General features: G+C 42.3%; 1 protein-coding gene across 2 annotated transcripts in view; it reads right to left on the reverse strand.

Moving 5' to 3' along the window:
* LOC145415535 (thioredoxin domain-containing protein 16-like) overlaps nucleotides 1-16,669 on the reverse strand; it is a 52,465-nt gene extending 35,796 nt beyond the window's left edge. For both annotated transcript variants that reach the window (XM_080284760.1, XM_080284759.1), the window contains exons 1-6: nucleotides 16,149-16,669; nucleotides 12,401-12,486; nucleotides 9,612-9,760; nucleotides 6,917-7,038; nucleotides 5,052-5,159; nucleotides 666-808 (exon numbers count right to left, since the gene is read on the reverse strand). In XM_080284760.1, the coding sequence (XP_080140886.1) occupies nucleotides 666-808; nucleotides 5,052-5,159; nucleotides 6,917-7,038; nucleotides 9,612-9,760; nucleotides 12,401-12,486; nucleotides 16,149-16,470 (930 nt within the window). In that variant the 5' untranslated portion in view covers nucleotides 16,471-16,669. The remainder of the gene's footprint in view (nucleotides 1-665; nucleotides 809-5,051; nucleotides 5,160-6,916; nucleotides 7,039-9,611; nucleotides 9,761-12,400; nucleotides 12,487-16,148) is intronic.
* Nucleotides 16,670-22,556: the final 5,887 nt, after the last annotated feature.

Consider the following 22,556-nt stretch of genomic DNA (forward strand, 5'->3'; position numbering starts at 1 on the left):
CCATCTTGACTCTACAACATCCACAGGTGAGAACAAGAGTGAGGCAGAATTCTTGACGTGCCAGACAGCCACGCCCACGATGGATTCTAATTGGCTGGGACATAGCGAGCATTTTCATTGGCTCCCAAGTTTCGGGAGTTCCCCTGGCGCTGGCTGGCTACCGCTTACAAGCTGGTTGAGACCCCTCAACACCAAATATTGCACCGGACCACTGGTGAAGTCCCATTTCAGCGCTGGATGTTGCATAAAATCACTGTACATTGCTTTAATAGTCAAGATAGCTGCACCGCATATTGCACTGGGCTGGATACTGCATCGACAGATAATTAAGACTTCTACGTAGATATTTATATTTTTCTTTTATTTATTTCTTTTTTTACTCAATCAAAGAAAATCTGTATGAAGAATGAAGAGAAGTTCATTAATCCTTTTTCCTTGGTGTATAAAAAAGTTATTGTGGAAGGAAAGAAAAGAAGCACAGCCCATTTCATGTGAAAAATAGTACTGTAATGTATAACTGCCTTTTTTAGTTCCTTATGACAATAAATAAAAGTAACTGATGCTTAACTGACAGCTTTTTTTTTTTTTTCCACATCCACTAGAGGTTAGTACAGAACATGAAAAACCATCTGGATTCAAGGGGCTTAACATGATGTAATACTGACCCAGAGAGGAAGATGGAGAGCACGGAGGAAACTACTGAGTAATGAGGTGGACATTCTTTCTCGAAACTGGCTCACAATGCAGTCCTCGTCGATGCGTTTATCCCGACAATGCACAGCCCACACGCTGCTCTCTCGGTCTTCTTCTGTACATGAAAAAAATTACAACCGATTGACTGACTGACAAGACTATTTCACTAGCTCCACCTCTCTAAGATGCAACTTTATCGATTATTTATCTTGCTCCACCATAGTACAAGAAAAAACAAGACCTGACTGAGTGATTACCTCTCTTGCTCCACCTCTGCAGGGTAAAACAAGGTAATTACACCATGATGCCAATACTTCCAATTCAAAGGCCCATAGCTCTGAAACTATTGCATGGATTCAGCTTCTGTTGGGCTTAGGTTTTAGAGGAATGCCAACCTAACAAGATCATGTGAAGGTTTGATCCACTGTGCAAGAAAATGGCGATGGAGAAAAGAAACTGTTTACCGAAAATTTTCAGTATTTACTGCATCAATAAAAATTGGAAAAAATATACTGTATTCAATTTACCCATTATTTACATGTTTCAGGTTAAAAGTGGTTAAGAACTGTTTGCATTGCTCACATGCAAGTGTGCACACACACACACACACACACACACACACACACACACACACAAACAAAACAGTACCCTGCCATGCACTCGTGCCATGGAGTTCCCCCGACCAACTTACCAACCATGATACAATCAGTGAAACAGTGATGGATGCCACCGATGTAAAGTTTCCCCAATACATGGCACAGGCCCTACTGTATGGTTGCTTAGGCCATCTAAGTCTTGTTATAATCCACTGTCTATGATATGTAGCATGGAATTATAACAATGATAACAATAATAACAACAATTATGTTGTGGCAAAATTACCCCGTTGGGAGGGATAATTTCGCTGAGACCCTTTTTTTTAATCTGTGAAGTGGGCCTTTTTTTTTTTTTTTACAACAATTATAGGCATCTTTAGCAGAAGGGCTGAATGTATAGATAAAGCAGTAAAAATTTCCATACATCATATGTGGCAGTTTGTAATGTATTTAGCAAAAATCACCACTGATGGCGAAATTAACCCGTTTTACCCTACAAAAGAAAATCAGATTTCAATGACTGTCCGACTACCTCTTCTACTCCACCTTCGCACAAGAAAAAATAGGATTTGACTGAATGAGTGATTACTATTCTCACTCCACCTCTATAATATCATGCAAAGTTTCCCTGAATGTACCCTGCCTGCATTGTGTACTGCCTTCTAAATTTCTCATTCTTTCATGAACATATGCAAGGATCTCTCCTTACCATGACCTTTGGTTGTCTACTTCATACTGTACTACTTTCACGTGAAAATGTTTCACGTAACACCTTCAATCATTACACCAGGCAAGGAAGTGTAAGCAAATTTTCAATTGTGATAGTACATGAGAGGGAGACTCGACGTACTGTAGGATACAGTCATGAAGTAAACTAGCTAAGAATGTGTATGAAGTTGCAGCTGTTGCTAGTGGGGGGTGGCAGATATTGCTATAAGGAAGTAGCGGATGTTACTACAGAAGGTTTGCCTAATGTGCTAGATGATGACATTACCTCAGAAACCCATCTATCCCTCAACTTAGCAAACATCTTACACATATCAGTTTGCTTTATCAACTTCTGCCTCTCTGTAAAGATATGAATGTTCAAGATGTGCAGGTGCAGTATATCCCATGCAGAGACATAAAACTACTGTTCTGCAAACCTGACTGTCTTCTCAAATGCTGCAATACCATCATCCCAAAACATCCTCTCCTCCACTGTCTTTTCGTCACTTTCTTCCTCTGGTTGCACCACCTATGGCTTTTCATGTTCACTGCTGCATCAATTATGCAATCTGTATCCACTGAGTGTGTTGCAGGTGTATCACCAACAATTCTACTCACTCTTGCAATTTTCTTTTTTCATTTTACTCTCGTCACATGATTTAGCAAAGTTTTAGACCCATCAGAGATATTCTCTTCATTAGAATCTATTGTTTGGAAAACTTACACAGAGTGGAATCTTACACAGGGTGGTATCTTTCACCTGACTAAATGCAAATGAGATGGTACTGAAGGTACCTTTCGTATTATACTGCTTCTGAAAGTCAGCAGCAAAGGAAACTTTGTTCACCACCATGTGCATAAAATCATGCCTGTAAAGCATTTTCCTATTTTGAAGGAGGCTGTATGAGACTGGTTACATCAGGAGGGAGTGAGACAGTGAAAACGTTTCCACTTTTCAGCTGATCAGCGAGTAGATGAGCACAACAGTTGTTAACACGAAGTAAGGCAGGCAGTATTGTCCTCAGCCATTCCTGGTTTCTTAACAGTGGCTTTTTACACTAAGGACAAAAGCATGACGAGACAACCCACTAAACAACTATGCAGTTATGCATCCTTGTGCTGCACTGTGCCCTGTAATCAACATATAGATATGTGATGCCTTTAAAGCTGCAAGGGTTGCCATATTTACCTGTGAAGAGGCTGGATGACTCCGTCACTGATGCCTGTCCAGGATGCAACACAGCACCCCATACTATTAAGAACATTATGGAAGACTGCATTGCACACAATCACCTGCACCAACAACACAACATACACTCTCTGAGATCTCTGTGGGAAAGCCCGGTCTCAGCCATGGCCTTCCTAAGGGACTCGGGGCTGTTCAGCCAGACTGCCTAGGGAACAACTACTACTACTACCATATTTACCCACTATGAATAATTTCAACCTGTGAGTGACTGCTGCATTGGCACATCACAGCATAGTTACATGGTCCTTGTTTTGCCTAAACTCTTGCATGGCTATTTCTTTAAAACCAGCTAAAGTTGTTTGGGGTAAACATTACAGCAAGCCTGACTGATTTGCATTAAAACTTTGGTCTGCAGATATGTTCAGCTACAAGCCTGTTGAATTTTTTACAAAAATTCTTCTGCTGATTTGCTCTCTCCTGGGATATCTAGTTTCCCTATGCCATGCTATCTTTGGAGTGATTTACCCATCCTACAGTAAAATCATGCCTAACTTCCACTGTATATTCATTTTACTATGAATGTCTCTCGCTTTCTCCTGTATAAGAGGATTGGACATAGATGCTCCCTTATATCTTCCTAAGCAAAACTACTCATACATTGCTAAGACTAGGTCTTCCAGTTAGGGCTGATTAAGAGTATGCCTTTTTTCAGAGGACTTACTCATCTTCCTTTTCACAAAAACTTCCTTGAGCTTGGATCTCTGGGCTCTGACATAATAAATCATGGAATTTCCTATGTCATATTCTGATATCAGTGTCTTACAATTTTCACCTTTTTCACATCCATTGCATATGTCCAGCTTCTGTTTCAAGGTAAGCACAACGTGCTTACATTTCGTTTTCACTGTATGCATCCCAAAGCATAGAAACTGTTACCTATCACGACAACACAATAGCCAGAAAGCTTGTCTACCGACTGGCAGCGGTAGGCTGAACTGTGATTTGTGGAAGGTGTGATGTGGAGGGTGACCAAATTAGAGGAAGGGAAAGAGGGAGGAAGAGGGCTGGGAAGGGGATTAACTAGGAAACAACCTTGACCAGAAATGACTTCTCCTCACATCACCCAACATCCACTCACTCTCACATGACAAATGACTATCCCGTGGTGCGGTGGGCATTCAAAGTGGTGCACAATGCATTTATGTGAAGCTACAGAACATGGTGAATGTTTTTGGTGTATCTGGTAGAGCCAGGATTCTAGGGGCCTGAATGATAAGTGAATGGAAGCATGGCCCATTGGATTGGGCAAATTTGGGCTGTCTGAACATTGCCACTCCTCACCCTGCCCTAGGGTGAGAAAGGAGGTCAGGATAATGATGATGAAATTTTTACCAGTCCATAAATGACTGTCTGATGAACCAAGTTATCTGAATATCAGATATCCTGGATAGTACTGTACTTGCAACAATGCCTATCTCTCTACCCTATGAGAAGCCTTTTCCATGCTCAAAGTAACTTGGAAACATCATCTATTTCCTGCATCACCCTGAGTTTTTTTTTTCTTTTCTACCTAAGGATGATGTAAGGTAGGATCCGGAAACAAGGAGAGAAAAAAAGGCAAACGCTGAATGCCCAATGCAATGGACCACATAATCATTTAAGCTGATGGAATCCTGGTTCTACCTGCCAGGCCTAATCAGGTGCATGGACCGTTCTGGTATATTCTTTATAGATACACTTCACATACACCAGCCAGGAAGAATGAATCCATCAATTATTAACCCATGTCAAGTGCTCCTCCATCTATAATTCATCCAACACCTCAGTTACTTAAAAATAAAGGTGAAAAATGCAAAAATTCTTACCTGGAGAAGGCAAAGTAGTAAGACCAAGGGTGCCAGCTGTGTAAGTGGTGATTGCAAACACAAAGTCATCCTGGTTAACATAAGCAACCTCCAGAAACATACGGTGTTCTAGAAAGAAAATGGATATTGAATCATGTTAAAAGTAAGCTACAATAAAGTTCTGCATTGAACATTTGGCCACCACCTCAAACCCTTAAATATGAAAGAATTGCTAATGAAACAGTATCCAGACACTTGCTTGTCACAAAACTGTGTGAGAGAGGTGGAGCTGTGGGAGACAGGTTAGGGGAGGTGGTGTTTCATACTGCTCCTTCCTGTTTCCCCAGTCCCCTCACACACTGTCATCAGACATGTGAGTATCTGGATGCTGCTTCAGTAGCACCTGTTTCACATTCTGTGGCCTGAAGTAGTGGGTGAATGTACAATGCAGAACTTTCCTTGCATGTACCTTAATTCACAATGTCTGTCATCCTGCCAGAAGTGTTGCTGTATGTAGTGCACTCATTGACATCACAATATCTTGCCAATGCACAAACCTTCCCACCTTCCTCTGCATTTCTCATAATCTTATCTTTCTTCTGCATATCGTTGCATTTAGCAGGCACAGCAACCACAAGCAAACCACATGAAAATATGAAAAGATACACAAACTGGGACAGATCACAACAGGTGGCTGGGGTCAAGTGAAATGGTCTGGTTGGGCCATAATATTTCCCATAATGTACTGAGTAGCTGCCCAGGTAGTAGTTCTCCTCCAATCTGAATGAATGAAACCATATACAATAAGCATTTTTCACAAACAGGGAGGAAAAAACAAACTGACTGACTGTATTGCTCCAAATCTGTGCCTTGTTAACCTCTGTAGATACAGATTCCACTATACAGTACTGGCTCTGTAATTACCATCTAGTGATTAATTTACTACCTGCTGACATACAGGTTAGGCTCATAGTTAAGAACTGATATGGGCATGAGAGATAAGTTAGCCTAAGCTTGAAATGAAGATAACATTTTAAGGAGTTACATTTCTGTACTATATCTGGACCACAATCTGGTTGGAATGTTTTCGTTTTTATTTTTTAAGGCTCCAACGTGCTTGCATGCGTCAGCCTTGGTCACCTAATGGCGGCTCTCCATGCTGCTCGATCTCTGGCAGCTTCCCTATTTAGTCCCTTAACCCTGAGGTCACACTCAATGACCTCATCCTAGGTCTTTTTCAGTTTACCTCTTGCTACAATACCCCCAACATTCAACTTCCCACTTTCTGCACCCAATTATCATCCCCCATCCTCTCCACATGCCCAAGCCATCTCAATCTCCCTCTCCTCATCACAACTCCAATACACTCCAGTCCCATCGTACCTCTCAACTCTTCCAACATAAACCTAGCCCCCCAGGCCTTGCACTCAAGGACACTGGACATCCACCTAATCATTGCCATTTCTGTACATCTGAGCCTGCTTATATCCTCTTCCTTTACTGCCCAGGTCTCACTACCATACAGCATTATACTCCTAACACATGCCTCATACAAAGCTCCCTTAGCATGAAGGGAAAGCCCTCTCAATGTGGGGAGAGGCAACAGCTCCCTGAACTCCTTCCAACCACTCCTCACTCTAGTCACAAGGACGGCTCCTGCCCTATCTCCAGCAGAGAACATGTCTCTCAAATAAAAAAAACCTCTTCCACACACTCAAGAGACTCACCAGTGGAGGTGTAAATGCAACAGACCACAGTACAGATGTAAAAATTCAATTAAGATGGTACAATACTCCACACAACTGCTTAAGCTTATGCAAAAGGATACTGGAGGTTTTGAAGTTCATCAGAAACCCTTTCTCACCATGACACTCATGAAAGCATACCTAGTGTTCCTAGAGTGCGAAGAAAAGCAAAGACAATGTTGCAACGCCCCTTGCACCGAGCTTCCAAGTCTCTGCGCTCTGTTGCGGTTTGCAAGATGGGTACTGTATTGATGAGTGCCAGGCTGTAGGGATGCATATGTTACTCAGGCTCTGTTTTATGTTGGGGCACTGTTTGAAACCATATAGGCCTAGTGAAGTCAGGTGCTGACCTCTTTACTCCTTCAATCCAATGACACATTCTTTACCTTAATCTTGCTCTCTCCAAATGATTGAATTGACCTTAGGTCTGATTTTTAACTCAAGGGGTTAGGTATAGCATTAATTAATGAACACACAACCATGAAGCTCTAATAAACTCAATAAAATCATCTGATGGTAGCAAGAATAAAAAATGTATGTATCTGAATTGAAGGGGTTACTGACGGATCTACCACTGAATACTGCTGGTCTACAAATAATGCACAAATTATTAGTCAGGATGCCGTACCACCTACTTAGTATGCTTACTCTACCACAGCCATATGTTCCACAGTTAATGTATTACAGGTACAGATATCACTAACAGTAAGGGTTAATAATTACAGCTGTATGGAAAACTATGATATACCGTATTGTGGTTAACCCCCTCATGCACTGTAAGTTTTCTGTAAGTCTGTGGGACATGATCAGAGAATATGCCACGAGGGCAGCCTGGACCTGTGCACAAAGGAAAACATTCTCATGGATTTCATTTGCCCCAGAAATTGGCTATATTGGAATACACTGGATACCATCATCTTCACTGATGTTTATGCTACAAGATAACCTAATAAAAACACGCAAAACTGATGGGTGAAAGTACCAAAATGCAATGAAAATAATGTTGTTCAACAGTGAAAATAACTTCCCAACACCCTAGTGCAAAATTTTGCCTGCACCATTCATAAGCTAAGCATATGTCTAGATGTAGAATTTCATGCGCTTTCATATGGTAGTGTCGGAATTCCAATATGACCAACACTTTTCGAGTAAATCACCCAAAATTTTGTGCACAGGCACCACCACCCCCGCACTGAAAGCCAAGAGAAAGCTGACTATTTGAGAGTGCTGGCCTTGAAACAGACATCCTCCCCTATGACACACCAAAGACTGATGCATTTTATGCTAAAACTTAATTTTTTGTTTATACTTTTGTGGTAGATGGGGGCACTCACCATCCACTCACTCAATGTAGTGCTGCTCTCGGATGTCTGCCCTTTCCTCTCTTCCATCCTCTTCTGTCTTTCCTTCCTTCATTCTTTCCATGTCCTTGTGCCTACGGGTGGCTTTACACTCCCTCTTCTGTCTTTCCTTCATTCTTTCCTCTTCCTTCTGCTTGTGGGTGACTCTACGCTGAGTGACATACCAAATGGCTTCCTGTAGACCACGAAACCATTTACTACGCTGGGTGGTAACCATAAAACCAAATTTGGGCGTCTGGTGGTTTAGTGGGTAATTATGGCGCTCCAATCAGATTGAGCAGGTGAAGCTTTATATCCAAGGGGTGGTTGGGGTTTACTGATCACGTAATGCCACTCAGGGATGAGTGGGGCTGGTCACTCTCATCTTAAATGTCAGGACCATCTTGCCTAGCCCCGGGCTCCTACGCTCCTCATGGGGCAACGTAGGATTGGATGATGGATGAATGATGAATGATATGTTTTTGTCCAAAACTCCCTATTCGGCATCCCTTCAGACCAACACCGATAATGATGCAATGTGCATCATCTGTTACTCTTCAGCCTAACACCATTTTGACTCATTCTGAGATATCGCGCATGAGGGGGTTAACAGAAACAAAATATGTGAGGCACACGTTACGATGTTCTACTCACTCTGCACCAGCAGACACATATCTGGTGTATGAAGGGTCAGTATAAAACAGATACAGTGCAACCTCCAAAATTCAAAGCGTTTGCATCCATGAACTGTCTGAACTGTTGAAAAATTCAAATTTTAGAAATAGCACATATCTGGCCATTATTGTCTTGTTGTCACAGTTCAGACACTTTTGATTCAAAGTATGGGCTAACCAAACTACTGCAGGAAGTCTGCTTTCCAATGTTTTTATCAACATGGCTGTTATCATTTATGTCTTGTAACACAAGCTAATGATAACTGTCAGGATAATATTCACTAATAACCATGGAATATATTTCTTTCCTCTTTCCTCACCTTCTGTATGTCCACTTCTGTTCTTATACACTTCACAGCTTCTTAACCACAAGGAGGAAAGGAAATATTTTTTTATGGGTTACCAGATGCTTGCTAGTAAGGCTAATCATTACCAGATAAGAGAAGTCACAAATTTTGGAAGTTTGTTTCTGTGGTCATTTCAAATGGGAGCTAATTTTGGGAAATGTAAACAGCAGTGATTTCATAAATTATGGTACTCAACTGTAGATGTGTAAGGCTTCCAATATTCAAATTTTTGAGGTTGCACTGCATTATTATAATGTAAGTAAAGGAGATCTGGGCTACATCCTAGCATATAGATTAAGTTCTACAGTATTATGTTAGTCATCAAGTGTGTTAGACTTATGGTCCACCCCAGCACAATCAATTTCTGTGGTGAGGCTTGCCCAGTCAGAGATCAGGATGCATCACTACAACAACACCAACTCTACAATATATATATCTTAAATACAATACCGGTACTCCCATTCCTAACACTTACTGAAGAGCAGAAGCCACAATGGCATTGGCATTGAAAAGGGTGTCAAGAGGGAATGCAATCTTCTCTTGTCCATCACGGAATCCATAAGCAAAATGGTTCACCTTGTCTGGCCCACAATAAGGCATGACTGGATACTCTGAACAGTCAACCTGTAAGTGAAAATATTAGGGCATTTTTTTTTTTTTTTTTCATAAACAGTACTGAACTGCATAGATTAACAGCAATATGCATACAAATGATAATCTAGATTATTCATACAGAAGTTTCTAAAACATTTCAGATCTTCATTATTCTGAAGGAAGTGACTGCATTTCTCAAAAATCAACATCATTATCATAATTCCTAAAGTACAATAGGGGATTATATGACTAAAGAAATTCACTTTCCCCTGTGTTCCAACACAAAACCCTCAAACTCAGTCTCCAATCTCACCACACCCCGTACGGCTAGGATGGAGAGTATGACTGTAAGGTGTGAAGCATAAATGATGAATGAAAAAAGAAGTATGGAAGTGAATGCATTTGAGGAAAGGAGATATAATGTAATGGTACTATGTAAAACAAAGATGAGAGAAACTGAAGTGGATGGCTGGAAAGGTGGTATGTATGCAAGGTCAAGTGGAAGATGGAATGAGTAAACAATGAGCTTTGTTGAATATGATGAATGGAAGAGAGAAATGAGCAAGTGTATACTAGCTGAAAATGCATGCCTATAAAGTTTAATACCTTCAATTTGATATTGTTTTTTATTTTATTTGTGGTAGGTGGGGGCACTCACCATCCACTCACTCAATGTAGTGCAGCTCTTGGGTGACTGCCCTTTCCTCTCTTCCTTCCTTCCTTCCTCTTCTGTCTTTGTTTCCGTCATTCTCTCCTCTTCCTTCTGCCTATGGGTGACTTTACACTTCCACTTCTGTCTTTCTTTTCTTCATTCTTTCCTCTTCTTTCTGCCTATGGGTGACTCTACACTGAGTGGCAAGCCAAATGGTTTCCTGTACACCAGGAAACCATTTACTGTACTACACTGGGTGGTAACCAAATAACCAAATTATGGCACCTGGTGACTAAGTGGGTAATTAAGGCACTCCAACCTGATTGAGTCTATGCAGGTTTCTATCCAAGGGGTGGTTGGGGTTTATTCCTCACATAATGCCACTAAGGGATGAGTGAGGTTGGTCACCATCATCTTAAATGTCAGGATCAACTTGCCTAGTCCCAGGCTCCTACGCTCCTCATGGGGCAACACAGGAGTAGATGATGGATGGACGGATTTAACTTTATTTTGTCATTTCATGATGATTTTCTTCAACTTAGGAAAATCTCTCATGCTAAAGACATTCATGAGGGCTACATCTAACCCAAACAGTTAAAATGTATATATCCAACAGCTGAAGAAAATCATCTGGATGAGCAAAAGCATACTATAAATTACAACACCAGACTGAAGGGATTAAGATAATGGATGCAGCTCAATTAAAACTAATACACCTTGTGATGGAAGAGTCAGTGGATCAAATGACAGACTGCACGGCAAATTTAAGGAGTAGCTACGTTTGATGGACGACTTAAATGGGAGAGCTGGAATAGTCCTGTGAATAACATAATGGGCTATTTTGGTATACCAAGAAAAATGAAAACAGACATCAACAGAAATATGTCAGGAAGGAAAGCTGTGCATAAAATATTCATATTGCACAACAGGAACAAGCTGGGGTATACAGTACAGTACATGGCATGGAGAAAAGAGAAATGGAATACAAATGATTATGTGCTAAAAGAGAAAAAACTGCTTGAGTGTGTTCAGTGTTAGCAAGCCTCCAGTCATGTTTGGTGAAGATGGCCTCTGCACTGTCACTATCAGGTATGTTAGTGTTGGCGACGGAACAAAAGGGCGGTGTTGGAATCAAGCAGCAAGTGAAGTGCAGTGAAGTGAAATACAATACCTACCAATTTAGCTGAGTTGGAAACCTGTTTTTACACTTTCAGTATTTTTGGTGGTAAGCAGCAAGTGAACAAACTACCAGCTTAAGTAAGCTGGAAAATAATTTTTACACCGTTGGATAGGTGACCACTGGCCAAAAACATATCCTCAATGAACCCACGTTATAATTTACTCAATATAGGATAAATCGTTATGCAATGGATTTTTCAAAAGCATCCTCATCTTAAAACATGGGCATGCCGGACTGTATAAACAGAAGGTATTACTGCCAATGAACTGGGAACATACAGAGGATTCACATGAAAGAAAAATCAGAGAGAGAGGACAAAGAAAAGTAAAAGGAGCTAACACAGAGGTTGGATGAAAATGAACATGAGCCTTACTGAAAGTGGGAAGCTGCTCTGAAAAGCTGTGTAAATGTATTACCTACAGATGGGAACATCCTTTTCAGAAAGACTGACAAGCAACTGTTGCATACTTTCAGAGAGGAAAATTAACTTTGAATGTTCTACTGCAGATTGAGATGTTGACAGGTGACTATTCGTATGTCCTCTGGTGGCACACGTCATGAATAATCTCTCTCTCACACTGGAGTTCTGTCTTATCTTCTGTCTCAACTAGTGGATGGTCTTAGCTGTTAACCTAAACTGCACAGGGCTTGGAGGCGAGTGTTACCTGGCTTACAAGCAACCTTCCTTGGGTGTCAACAACTATCCAATGGAAGGGAAAAAAGGATCTATGCATAGCAGCAATCACTTGGACTGAGCTAACACAGAGAGTGAACCTACTGCATTAAATTCATATACAGAATGAATAAGTAATTAAATGTTTGAAAGATTATAACTCACAGAAGCAAGGTGAATGTGGTACTGGATGAGATCTGGAGCAGCCTTAGTGTACTCTGTTAAGAAGTGGGCCAGCTCCTCTCTCTTGCCTGTCAAAGAGATCAACATCATCACCATCATCATCATCCGGACCTCCTTTCCCACCCAAGGGCAGGGTGAGGAGTAGCAATGTCCAGACAGCCCAAAACCGCCCAATCCAACGGGCCACACTTCCAGTCACTCATCATTCAAGCCCCCGGAATCCTGGCTCTATTGGATACGCCAAAAACATTCACCACGTTCTGTAGCTTCACATAAAAGTATCCGACAGAGTCAATCCAGACGCTGCCACGTTAAAAAGGGGTGCAAAAAATCCCTGATCATGCACTTCTCCTCACAAAATTCATCCAGCCAGCTCGATCTCCTGTCAGTTCCCTAGCCTCACTGACTTCCAAACCTCTCTTCCTCACACATTCATCCACCATATCTCTCCACCTTCTCCTTGGCCTACCTCGCCTCCTCCCTCCTTTGAATTTGCTCAGATATACCTTCTTCACCACTCTATTGTTATCCATTTTCTCCACATGACCATACCATTTCAGTACACTCTCTTCAATTCTGGTGTCCACCGACTTCCTCACTCCGCATCTTTCACGAATCACATTATTTCATATCCTATCCACCCTCTGTACTCCACATACATTCCTCAGCAGTCCATTCTCCACTGCTCATACTATTGACTTTTCATTTTCATGCCACACCATAGTTTCACATCCATAAGTTAAAGTTGGCACTAACACTCCTTCATGTAAGCCTCGTGCAGCTGCAACACTCAAGCCTCTGTTTCTTAACAAGGCCTTCATTAAACCAGCTACTTTTCTTCCTTGTGTCACTCTACTTTCAACTTTTTTTGCACATTTTCCTCTCTTTTCTATCACTGTACTCAGGTATTTGAACTCTCTCACCAATTTCAGTCTCTCTCCATTCACTGTTACATTGCACTGGGAGTCACCTTCTCTCTCAATAACCATCACTTTACTCTTTTCTACATTTACTCTCAAGGAACAACGCTTACAAACATCAGCAAAACTCTGCACTAGCCTACCAAGTTCTTGTCCGGTACTTGCAAGCAGTACTGCATCATCAGCATACAACAAATTTGAGATATTCCATCCATCACCATTCATTATCAATGCCATCCCTCTCTCCATTACACGTGTTTTCACCTCTCTCATCACCCCATCCATATATACATTGTAATAACCATGGGGACATCACATAACCTTGTCGCACGCCCATACTGATCGTGAACCATTCACTTGGATGCCCATTAACCCTGACACATGCTTTACTACCATCATAAAAACTCTTGACAGCACCTAGCAGCTTACCCTCTACACCGTACATGTGCAAAACTTTCCACAAACATTCTCTGTCCACTTTGTCATATGCTTTTTCCAGATCCATGAATGCCAAAAACACCTTATGGTCCTTCTCACAAGCCTTCTCTACTATCTATCTCATCTGCAAATATTTGGTCCACACATCCTCTACCACTCCTAAAGCCACCCTGTTCCTCACTAGGACTTTTGATATCTCTCTTACTGTATAATAATTCTTCCATATACCTTCCCTACCACACTCAGTAAGCTTACGCCACGATAATTCTTGCACTCACTTTGTTCACCTTTATTTTTGTACACGGGTACAATCACAGCCTTTTTCCACTCTGCAGGCACAATTTCACTCATCCATGCCTTCTTACATATCTCCAACAAGCACTTCATTCCATTCTCTCCACTACGTTTAAGCATCTCTGCATACACCTCATCAACCCCAGCTGCTTTCAAATTTTTCAGCATCACAGCACTCTTCACCTGTGCGAGTGTCACGTCTCCTGGCACTGCATTCCTTCTCTGCACACCCCCAAAACCAATCATGTTTACAGCTGCTCTGCTCTCTCTATCCCCATTCATCAGGCTTTCAAATTATTCTTTCCATCTGGTCCTTACTTCATCTCCATGGGTTAATGATCTACCACCTGCATCCTTCACACCATCCCATTTCTTTCTGCTTTCATTTCTACATTTCCGCACCTCTTTCCAGAATAACTTTCTATTTTCAGAACAGTTTGCATTCATTTTTCTTCCTAGATCCTCATTTACCTCCTTCTTTTTCCTCTTCACTAGTCTATTTATGTGTTTCTTGCTCTCAACATATTGAGTTCTTATTTCAACTGAACTCCTATCCTGTAACCACTTTAGCCACTTCTTCCTCTTTTCCTCCTCCGCTCTCTTTACCTCCTCATCCCACCATGCCGTACCTTTCTTCTTTGTTGTCACTCTTGCCACATCACACACCGCTTTAGCATTCTAAACTACGCAATCCCTATATGCATTCCACAGTCTGTCCAGATCCATTTCATTCCAATTCAGTAATTCTAACTCGTCCTCTACTTTGGTCTTGTATTCATCTGCCATTTCTTTGATCTTCAGCTTCTCAACTTTCAGTCTTTCTCCCTGACTGCTCCTCTCTCTCCTGATCCACCTCACTCCTCCCAGCTTGATCTTGCATACCACAATCATATGATCTGACAGACCTCCACATCATCCTCTCACAGCCCTCGTATCAGCAACCATTCCCATCAATGACTTCTCTACGAGCACGTAATCAATCAGGCTTCTTTCAACACGATCCCTGTTCCTCTATACCATGTATATTTATGTGCATCTCTGTGTTTGAAATACGAGTTACAAATGCAAAACCTCCTCTCCTGACACAAATCCTTCGGTCTCTTCCCATTATCATTTTTTCCTGGTACTCCATAGCATACCATTATGTCATCCTCAGGACCAGTGCCTACTCTTCTGTTCATATCCCCCATCACAATCACTTTATAGCTCCTGGGCATTTCTCCCACTACTTCACCCACCTCATCCCAAAACCTGTCTTTCTTTCTCTCACTCTTGTCCTCACACGGTGCATACGCTACAATCACTGCCACTTTCACCTTCTCAAACTTGAACTTGAAATACACACACCACGAGCTGACACATTTGTAGTCTCTCATTCCACTCTGCCACACCTCATTCATCAACAAGGCAACTCCTTCCTTACATCTTCCTCTCCCATTCATTCCCGATCTTACACATTTCACACCCTCCTACTCCTCCACTTCGCACATTATTTTATCAATTATACATACACAGCACTTATAAAACCCTGTAATGTGATAAATAACCTGACACTCTCAAGAATTCTGATACCAATCATATGGCATCCAGCTTTCTGCTAAAGGATACTGATGGCAAGGCACATCACTGAAACTTATTAAACCCTTGCCATGATTTTTTTTTTTTTTTTTTTTTTTTTTTTTTTTTTAAGGAATCTGCATCAAACTTCACATCACCAAAGTTATGCATAACCAGTAAGTTCTACCAAATGAAACATAAGGCAACAATGTACAGCCCTGCCTCTATGAGAGGCAGTGAGAAACACCTCAGTCACCTGGCTAGGGCTGTATGAGTCACTGCCCCTTTAAACTGTTCCACCAAATGTCTGAAAATGCTATTGGAAAGCTCATAAATTCTGCTGCTAGAGTAGAGTTTCATATGCATAAACATACATGTACAAAAGTATACTGGGGTTCTTAGTGTACGGCTATGGCTGCAAATTTAATTATTCTGCTTGATTCAGTTACAGTATAAATCTATGTACAGTACAGTGCAACATTTATACTTTCAATGTAAATGGCAGCATATAATGTACTTACTCTTTCTGTAGAAGTAAACAATGGATATGGAGCCCTTGCTTATAAAATTCTCAAGGTGTCCCTCCTGTCTCAAGGTCCACACTGAGCCATCTCGGGCTTCAGAGCCAACTTCTGAGTCTTCTTCATGTAGCTTCAGCTTATCAAGTTTTTCCTCTTGCAATGTATTTTGAGAAGCACTGACTGAAAGCTGCATAGCCTCAGCTGCTGTTGTTTCCTGCTGAGAGGATATCCCCTGTACACCAGCAGTGCCATCTTCAGATGCCTCCAATTTCCAACTTTGGAATGAAGTTTTGAGGTTATCCTCTTGAGCATTCTGTTTCATGGTAGGGTAGTGTATGGGATTATCAGTCTCCCATGTTTCTGTGTTTCCCTTATGCTCCCTCTGTTGAAGGCTGCAATAACTGGTCTTTTCCTTTGTATCATGTGAGCTTGGCTCTGGCTGATTGCATACTTCTTGCTCAGCTTCATATGTACTTGTAACACAGACTCCAACACACACGACCACATACACAAAACTCAACACCACCTTCATCCTGAAACAAATAAAATAAATAACAATAACAGCAATGGAGAGTCCTTAACGGTATGATAAGAGAATGAGTGAATACTGATGAAATAAAGTCTGGGTTTATACCAGGCAAAATAAAGTCTGGGTTTATACCAGGCAAAGGGACCACTGATGCAATATTTACTGTTCAACAGTTTCAGTTTGGGTTAATTAATGAGAGGCTGAAGGCCTCCAGAGATATTATGTGCAGGGTGAAGGTAAAGGTGGGGTGAAGGTGCCATGAGATGCTTAGCTACAGTGCTCATCTATATAACCTAGGCCTCTGATTCTGTGGAGGGATTTTCAACATATATCCTGGGACACAACACTTCTGCATCATCCAGGTTACCACAATTATATCCCTTACGTATTACCCTAAGTACTGTACTCATATTACCTACCGTACCAGTCTACAAAGGGTGGATGGACATGGGAACCCTGTATATTATGCATTTTTTTCCTTCAATTTTTCTTTATTCCCATTCACACTTCAGGTCCTCCAAATCAGAATACAGTATCAAAAATGTAAACTATACCCACTTTACACTTACTTGGCCCATAATTTCACCCTTTTGCTGCTTCTTTCATATCCTTGTCATAGCACTTCTTCATGACTAGTACAGTATTACTACAATCTGTTCTTACAACTCAGCAATAATGATGGGGAGGGGGCAATTTCAGGCAAGGCTGGAACAAAAAGGATAGGAAAAGCATGGATTGCAACCCACTGCATCCCATTTAACCCGCCGCGTCCCGGCAGATTTTTCACCAATGATCCTCCCCAATCCCGGCAGATTTTCAAAAAAAAATTTTTGGCTAAAATCTCCGCTTTTTATGAGAAACATTAAAAATTCAGAGAGAAAGTGCTCAGTTGAGTTTTGAAATACCGTAGAAGTAAGAGTACCTTTACCTTGTTACCGTGTTCTCTCAGGCTAGGCTCGAGAGAAAACGTTTTCTATGAGAGGAGTAGCTATTTCAAACCATTCACAACTGGTGAGATATTTATTTATTTGGTACGAATTTATATGTTGTACAAGAGTATATTGGTTTTCAGACAATAATATAGACGATATAAGTGTTGTTCACTCACCAAAAACATCAAGATATGGCACCTTCTTTTACGACATTACCGCCTCATCACTTCTGCTTGTTTCTTCCTCTGGCTTATTTCTTCCTTTGTCCTCCACCTCAGGAATCACTTTCGCCTTGAATTTCGTCATTGGAGAGACCGTGGTGTGACATGTCTTTACTGGCCAGGTCACTGCTAACAGGTGAGTTGTCGAGAAAATGGCGTGCAGGGGGGAAAGGGGGGTCAGGTGGGGCCAGGCATTATCCCCGCCTGGCATTGGGTAGAGGAAGGTCTCCCACATAAGCCTACCAATAATCACCCATGAAACTTGAAAAATGTGCAAATGACGGACCTCGCAATTGCAAAACATATGGATATGTTGTCGGGTGTCACCGTGACAAAACATGGTGACGTATCCATACGTCGTCGGGACGCATCGGGTTAACAGACATTACTCAATATAGCCAATGGAAGTTTGGTGGGCTTCGCAATGTCCATTAAATCAAATATCCACTATACCAGGGTTCATTATAAGAAGGGTTTAATGTACAATAAAAAATCATACATCACCACAAAGTAGATACCTTTGGTTTCAAAATGTAACCAACAGATTAAAAAAAAAATCCCATTGCTGGATTGAGTTATTATAGTCTGAATGTTATCAAACACTGATCGCTCACTATTATTATTATTATTATTATTATTACATTTTAAATAGTGGAATGTACTCTTCAGTTCTGAGCAGCTCACATATTTTGAACACCTTCCTACCACACTCTTCTTCCACGTGTCTTTCCTACCCGTGATACCTTCTTCTTTCTTGATTCCCACACCCATATCTCTCTCTTTCTTCTCTCCCTTATACCCCAGCCACACTTCTCACAACATCTTTCATGACAAGTCTCTTCTTTGCCACCCTGCCTGACCTATTAATTATGCTGTATAGGATCAGCTGCTGTTCTCTACTGTTTCTCTCTGCCTCTTCTCTCTCCCTGTCTTCTCTCACATTTTATTATCCACACTCAGTGCTCCTGACATTTTCTCTCTCTCTCACGTTATTCTCCCCTCCGCCTCTCCCACCCACTTTGCTTGCACCAATCCCATCATACCCTAACATCAATTTCCCCCCTCACCTCCTCTGCAGGTCCTCCATATTATCTGCACCCTCCCATTATCATAGGGCTTATGCCTGACACATGACACAAACAGTTAGATATGTACATTGTTCCATGTTTAATAGACCCTGCCAATAAAGGAAAAAAAATAAAAAAAATAATAATTCACATGGTTTTAACATCAGTTATGTGTTCTATGTATGGCACATTATAGTATTAGGTACACAGTTTCGTTTCGTTTCGTTTTTAAAGGCTCCAACATGCTTGCATGTGTCGGCCTTGGTCACCTAATGGCGGCTCTCCACGCTGCACGATCCATTGCAGCCTCCCTGTTCAGTCCCTTAACCCTAAGGTCACACTTAATGACCTCGTCCCATGTCTTTCTCGGTCTACCCCTCACAACCCCACCCCCAATATTAACACTTCTCACCTTCCTCACCCAATTATCATCCCCCATCCTCTCCACATGTCCAAACCACCTCAATCTACCTCTCCTCATCACAACACCAATACACTCCAGTTCCATCCTACCTCTCAACTCTTCCATTGTAAACCCAACCCCTCCAGGCCTTGGACGCAGGGACGCACTGCACATCCACCTAATCATTGTCATTTCAGTACGTCTGAGCCGGCGAATGTCTTCCTCCTTCACTGCCCAGGTCTCACTACCATACAGCATTACACTCCTAACACATGCTGCATACAAAGACCCCTTAGCACGTAGGGAGAGCCCTCTCAATGTCAGGAGAGGCAAGAGCTCCCTGAACTTCTTCCAACCACTTCTCACCCTAGCCACAGAGCTAGCTCCAGCCCCACCTCCAGCACACAACATGTCTCCCAAATAACAAAACTCTTCCACACACTCAAGAGATTCACCAGCAAGTTCAATCCTTTCACGTCTGACGATCTCCACCTGCTCACCCCGGCACGCCGTACACATAAAATCAGCATTATCTCGCAGTCTACCTCTGATACCACTACATCTCTTATGCACCCATTTATCACACACACTGCACAAGATGGAATTACTTCCCACGCCCTTGTGGCAAACTGCACATGGCCACTCTCCCTCGTCTTTGACAGTACCGCCACCAACCCTAGATATCATCAATTTTGTTTTATCTGCATTTACCCTTAAACCCTTTTGCCCCATACCATCTCTCCACTTCCCAAACCTTTCCTCCGCCTCCCTTTCATTCTCTGCAATCAACACCAAATCATCAGCATACAACAACTCCCACGGGAGTCCGTTTCTAAAGTTACGTGAAAGGGCTTCAAGTACCACGATAAACAACACGGGACTCAAGACTGACCCCTGATGCACACCAACATTCACGGAAAACTCATCACTCAAATCTCCATTCACTCTCACCTGGGTGTGAGCACCCACATACATGGCCATAACCACCCTAACCAGCCACTCCTCCAAGCCAAGCTTTCTCATTGCCCACTTCACCACCTCTCTAGGGACCCTGTCAAAGACCTTTTCCAAATCAACAAAAACAAAATAAAGATCCCTTCTCCTACCAATATATTTTTCCTGAAGCTGTCGAACAATGAATATGGCATCAGTGGTCCCCCTACCTGGCATAAACCCAAACTGCATCTCATCAATATTCACTCTTTCTCTAATCATACCTTCTAAAACTCTCTCCATTACCTTCATTATCTGATCTAAAAGCTTTATACCTCTATAATTTCCTCTTTCCAGGGCATCACCCTTCCCTTTATACACATTTACAATTACACTCTTCAGCCAATCATCTGGGACAACACACTCATAAATAATCCTGTTTATCAGGTCAGTGACTAAACTCACCCCTATATCGCCTGAGGCCTTCAACATTTCGGCAGTCAACCCAGACACACCTGCTGCCTTCCCCACCCTCATCCTGCCTATTGCCTCATTCACAGTAGCAGTATCAATCAAAGGCCAAGGGCCAGACACTGGATCTGCTGGCTCCAAACCTTCCCTGTCCCAGTCAAACTCCTCATTCAACAACCGGTTATAATGCTCTCTCCATGCATCTTTAATATCCTCACTGTTCACCACTACCCTTCCTTCAACATTCTTCACACACTGCTCTCCTATGATATCCCGATTATCCCTCTTCATCTGACCTGCCACCCTAAATATATTTTTCCATTCCCCATGATTTAGGTTATCAAGTAATTGTCTCTGTGACTCAGACTTTGCCCTGTATACCTCTCTCCTAGCCCTACGCTTGGCAGCCAAATATTCCTCTTTGCTACCACCCTTCTTCCATTCCCGGAAAAGCCTTCTTTTCTCCTTAATTGCAGCTTCTACACCCTCATCCCACCACCAAGTTACATTATGTCTTGGTGGTCCTCTTGTCCAGCCGCATGTTACATCAGTAACTCTCAAGAAATTGTTCTTGAGGGCTCCGTACTGTTCATTAACGCCTCTGTATACAGCTCCCTGTTCAGCCACCACTCTCCTCAACTCGCTATAGAAGGCATCCCTTACTACTTGGTTTTTCAGCTTCCATATTTTCCTCCTAGGTACATAAGTCCTCTTTTTCATCACTTGTTCTTTAAGCACCATATCACAAATCAATAGTTTGTGCTGCTGCACACACTCCTCACTTCCTATAACTTTAACATCCCTCACTAACCTCCTATCGGCCCTCCTAACCAGAAAATAATCTATCTGACTGCTATTTCCCCCAGACTTATACGTAATTAACCTACTGTCTCTTTTCCTAAAATATGTGTTGCACACAATCATGTCCGTTGCCTCCCCAAACTCGAGTATCCTTTCCCCTTCTGCATTCCTTAGACCATATGCACATCCCCCATGCACTCCTTCATAACCTTGTGCTGCTTCACCTACATGACCATTTAAGTCCCCTCCCAAAATCACTATCTCATCATCCCGCATACCACCCACTACACATATTAAATCATCCCAGAATCTATCTTTCTCTGATTCATCCAATCCTGCCTGTGGAGCATATGCCGCTATAATCACAGCTATCTTTCTTCCCAACAGAATTTTCACTACCAATATCCTATAAACACTCTCAAAACATTCATAACATATTCCACCCATTTCTCCGCAACCATCACACCAACACCTCCATATCCGTCTGTCCCCCCCTGCCAAAACAACTTATAGCTACAGTCCTTCCCAACAATCTTTCTGGCTGATCCACCCCTGTACCGGACTTCCTGCAAACATGCCACATCCACCCACCTCCTACTGAATGCCTCAACGACTTCCCCTGCTCTTCCCCTCAAACTTCCCACATTCCATGAACCCACCCTCATCCCCATGGGTGATTTACTGTCCTCAGGCTTGCTTTGAAACCTTTTTTGTTTTGTCATCTTCAGTATTAATAAATGGGGACAGACACAGCACAGGTCCCACTCACTGCACAATCCCAGGTCCAGCCAATGGATCTGGGACCCCTAGCCCACCAGCTTACCAGTGGCTGTGGTAGTGGCCTCGGGGCACCCTGCCAGGACAGCTGCAGGGACACCCTCCAAGCGCGTCTTGGCACTGCAACGATCCCGCCATTATACACCCACTGATAGGGCAGCCTCCTGGGGCGCTACTCCCAGGTTCGGGCCCCTCTCTATTGGGCGGAAGCGGCAGCCTGGGAACCGCAATGCCCTGTACCCTCTAGCACAGGCCCGAGCCCCATCTCGCCCTG

Source organism: Coenobita brevimanus, chromosome 103 (genome assembly GCF_032717465.1).
Source record: "Coenobita brevimanus isolate Jiangsu-jjx chromosome 103, ASM3271746v2, whole genome shotgun sequence".
In the NCBI taxonomy this organism is placed as follows: Eukaryota; Metazoa; Arthropoda; class Malacostraca; order Decapoda; family Coenobitidae; genus Coenobita; species Coenobita brevimanus.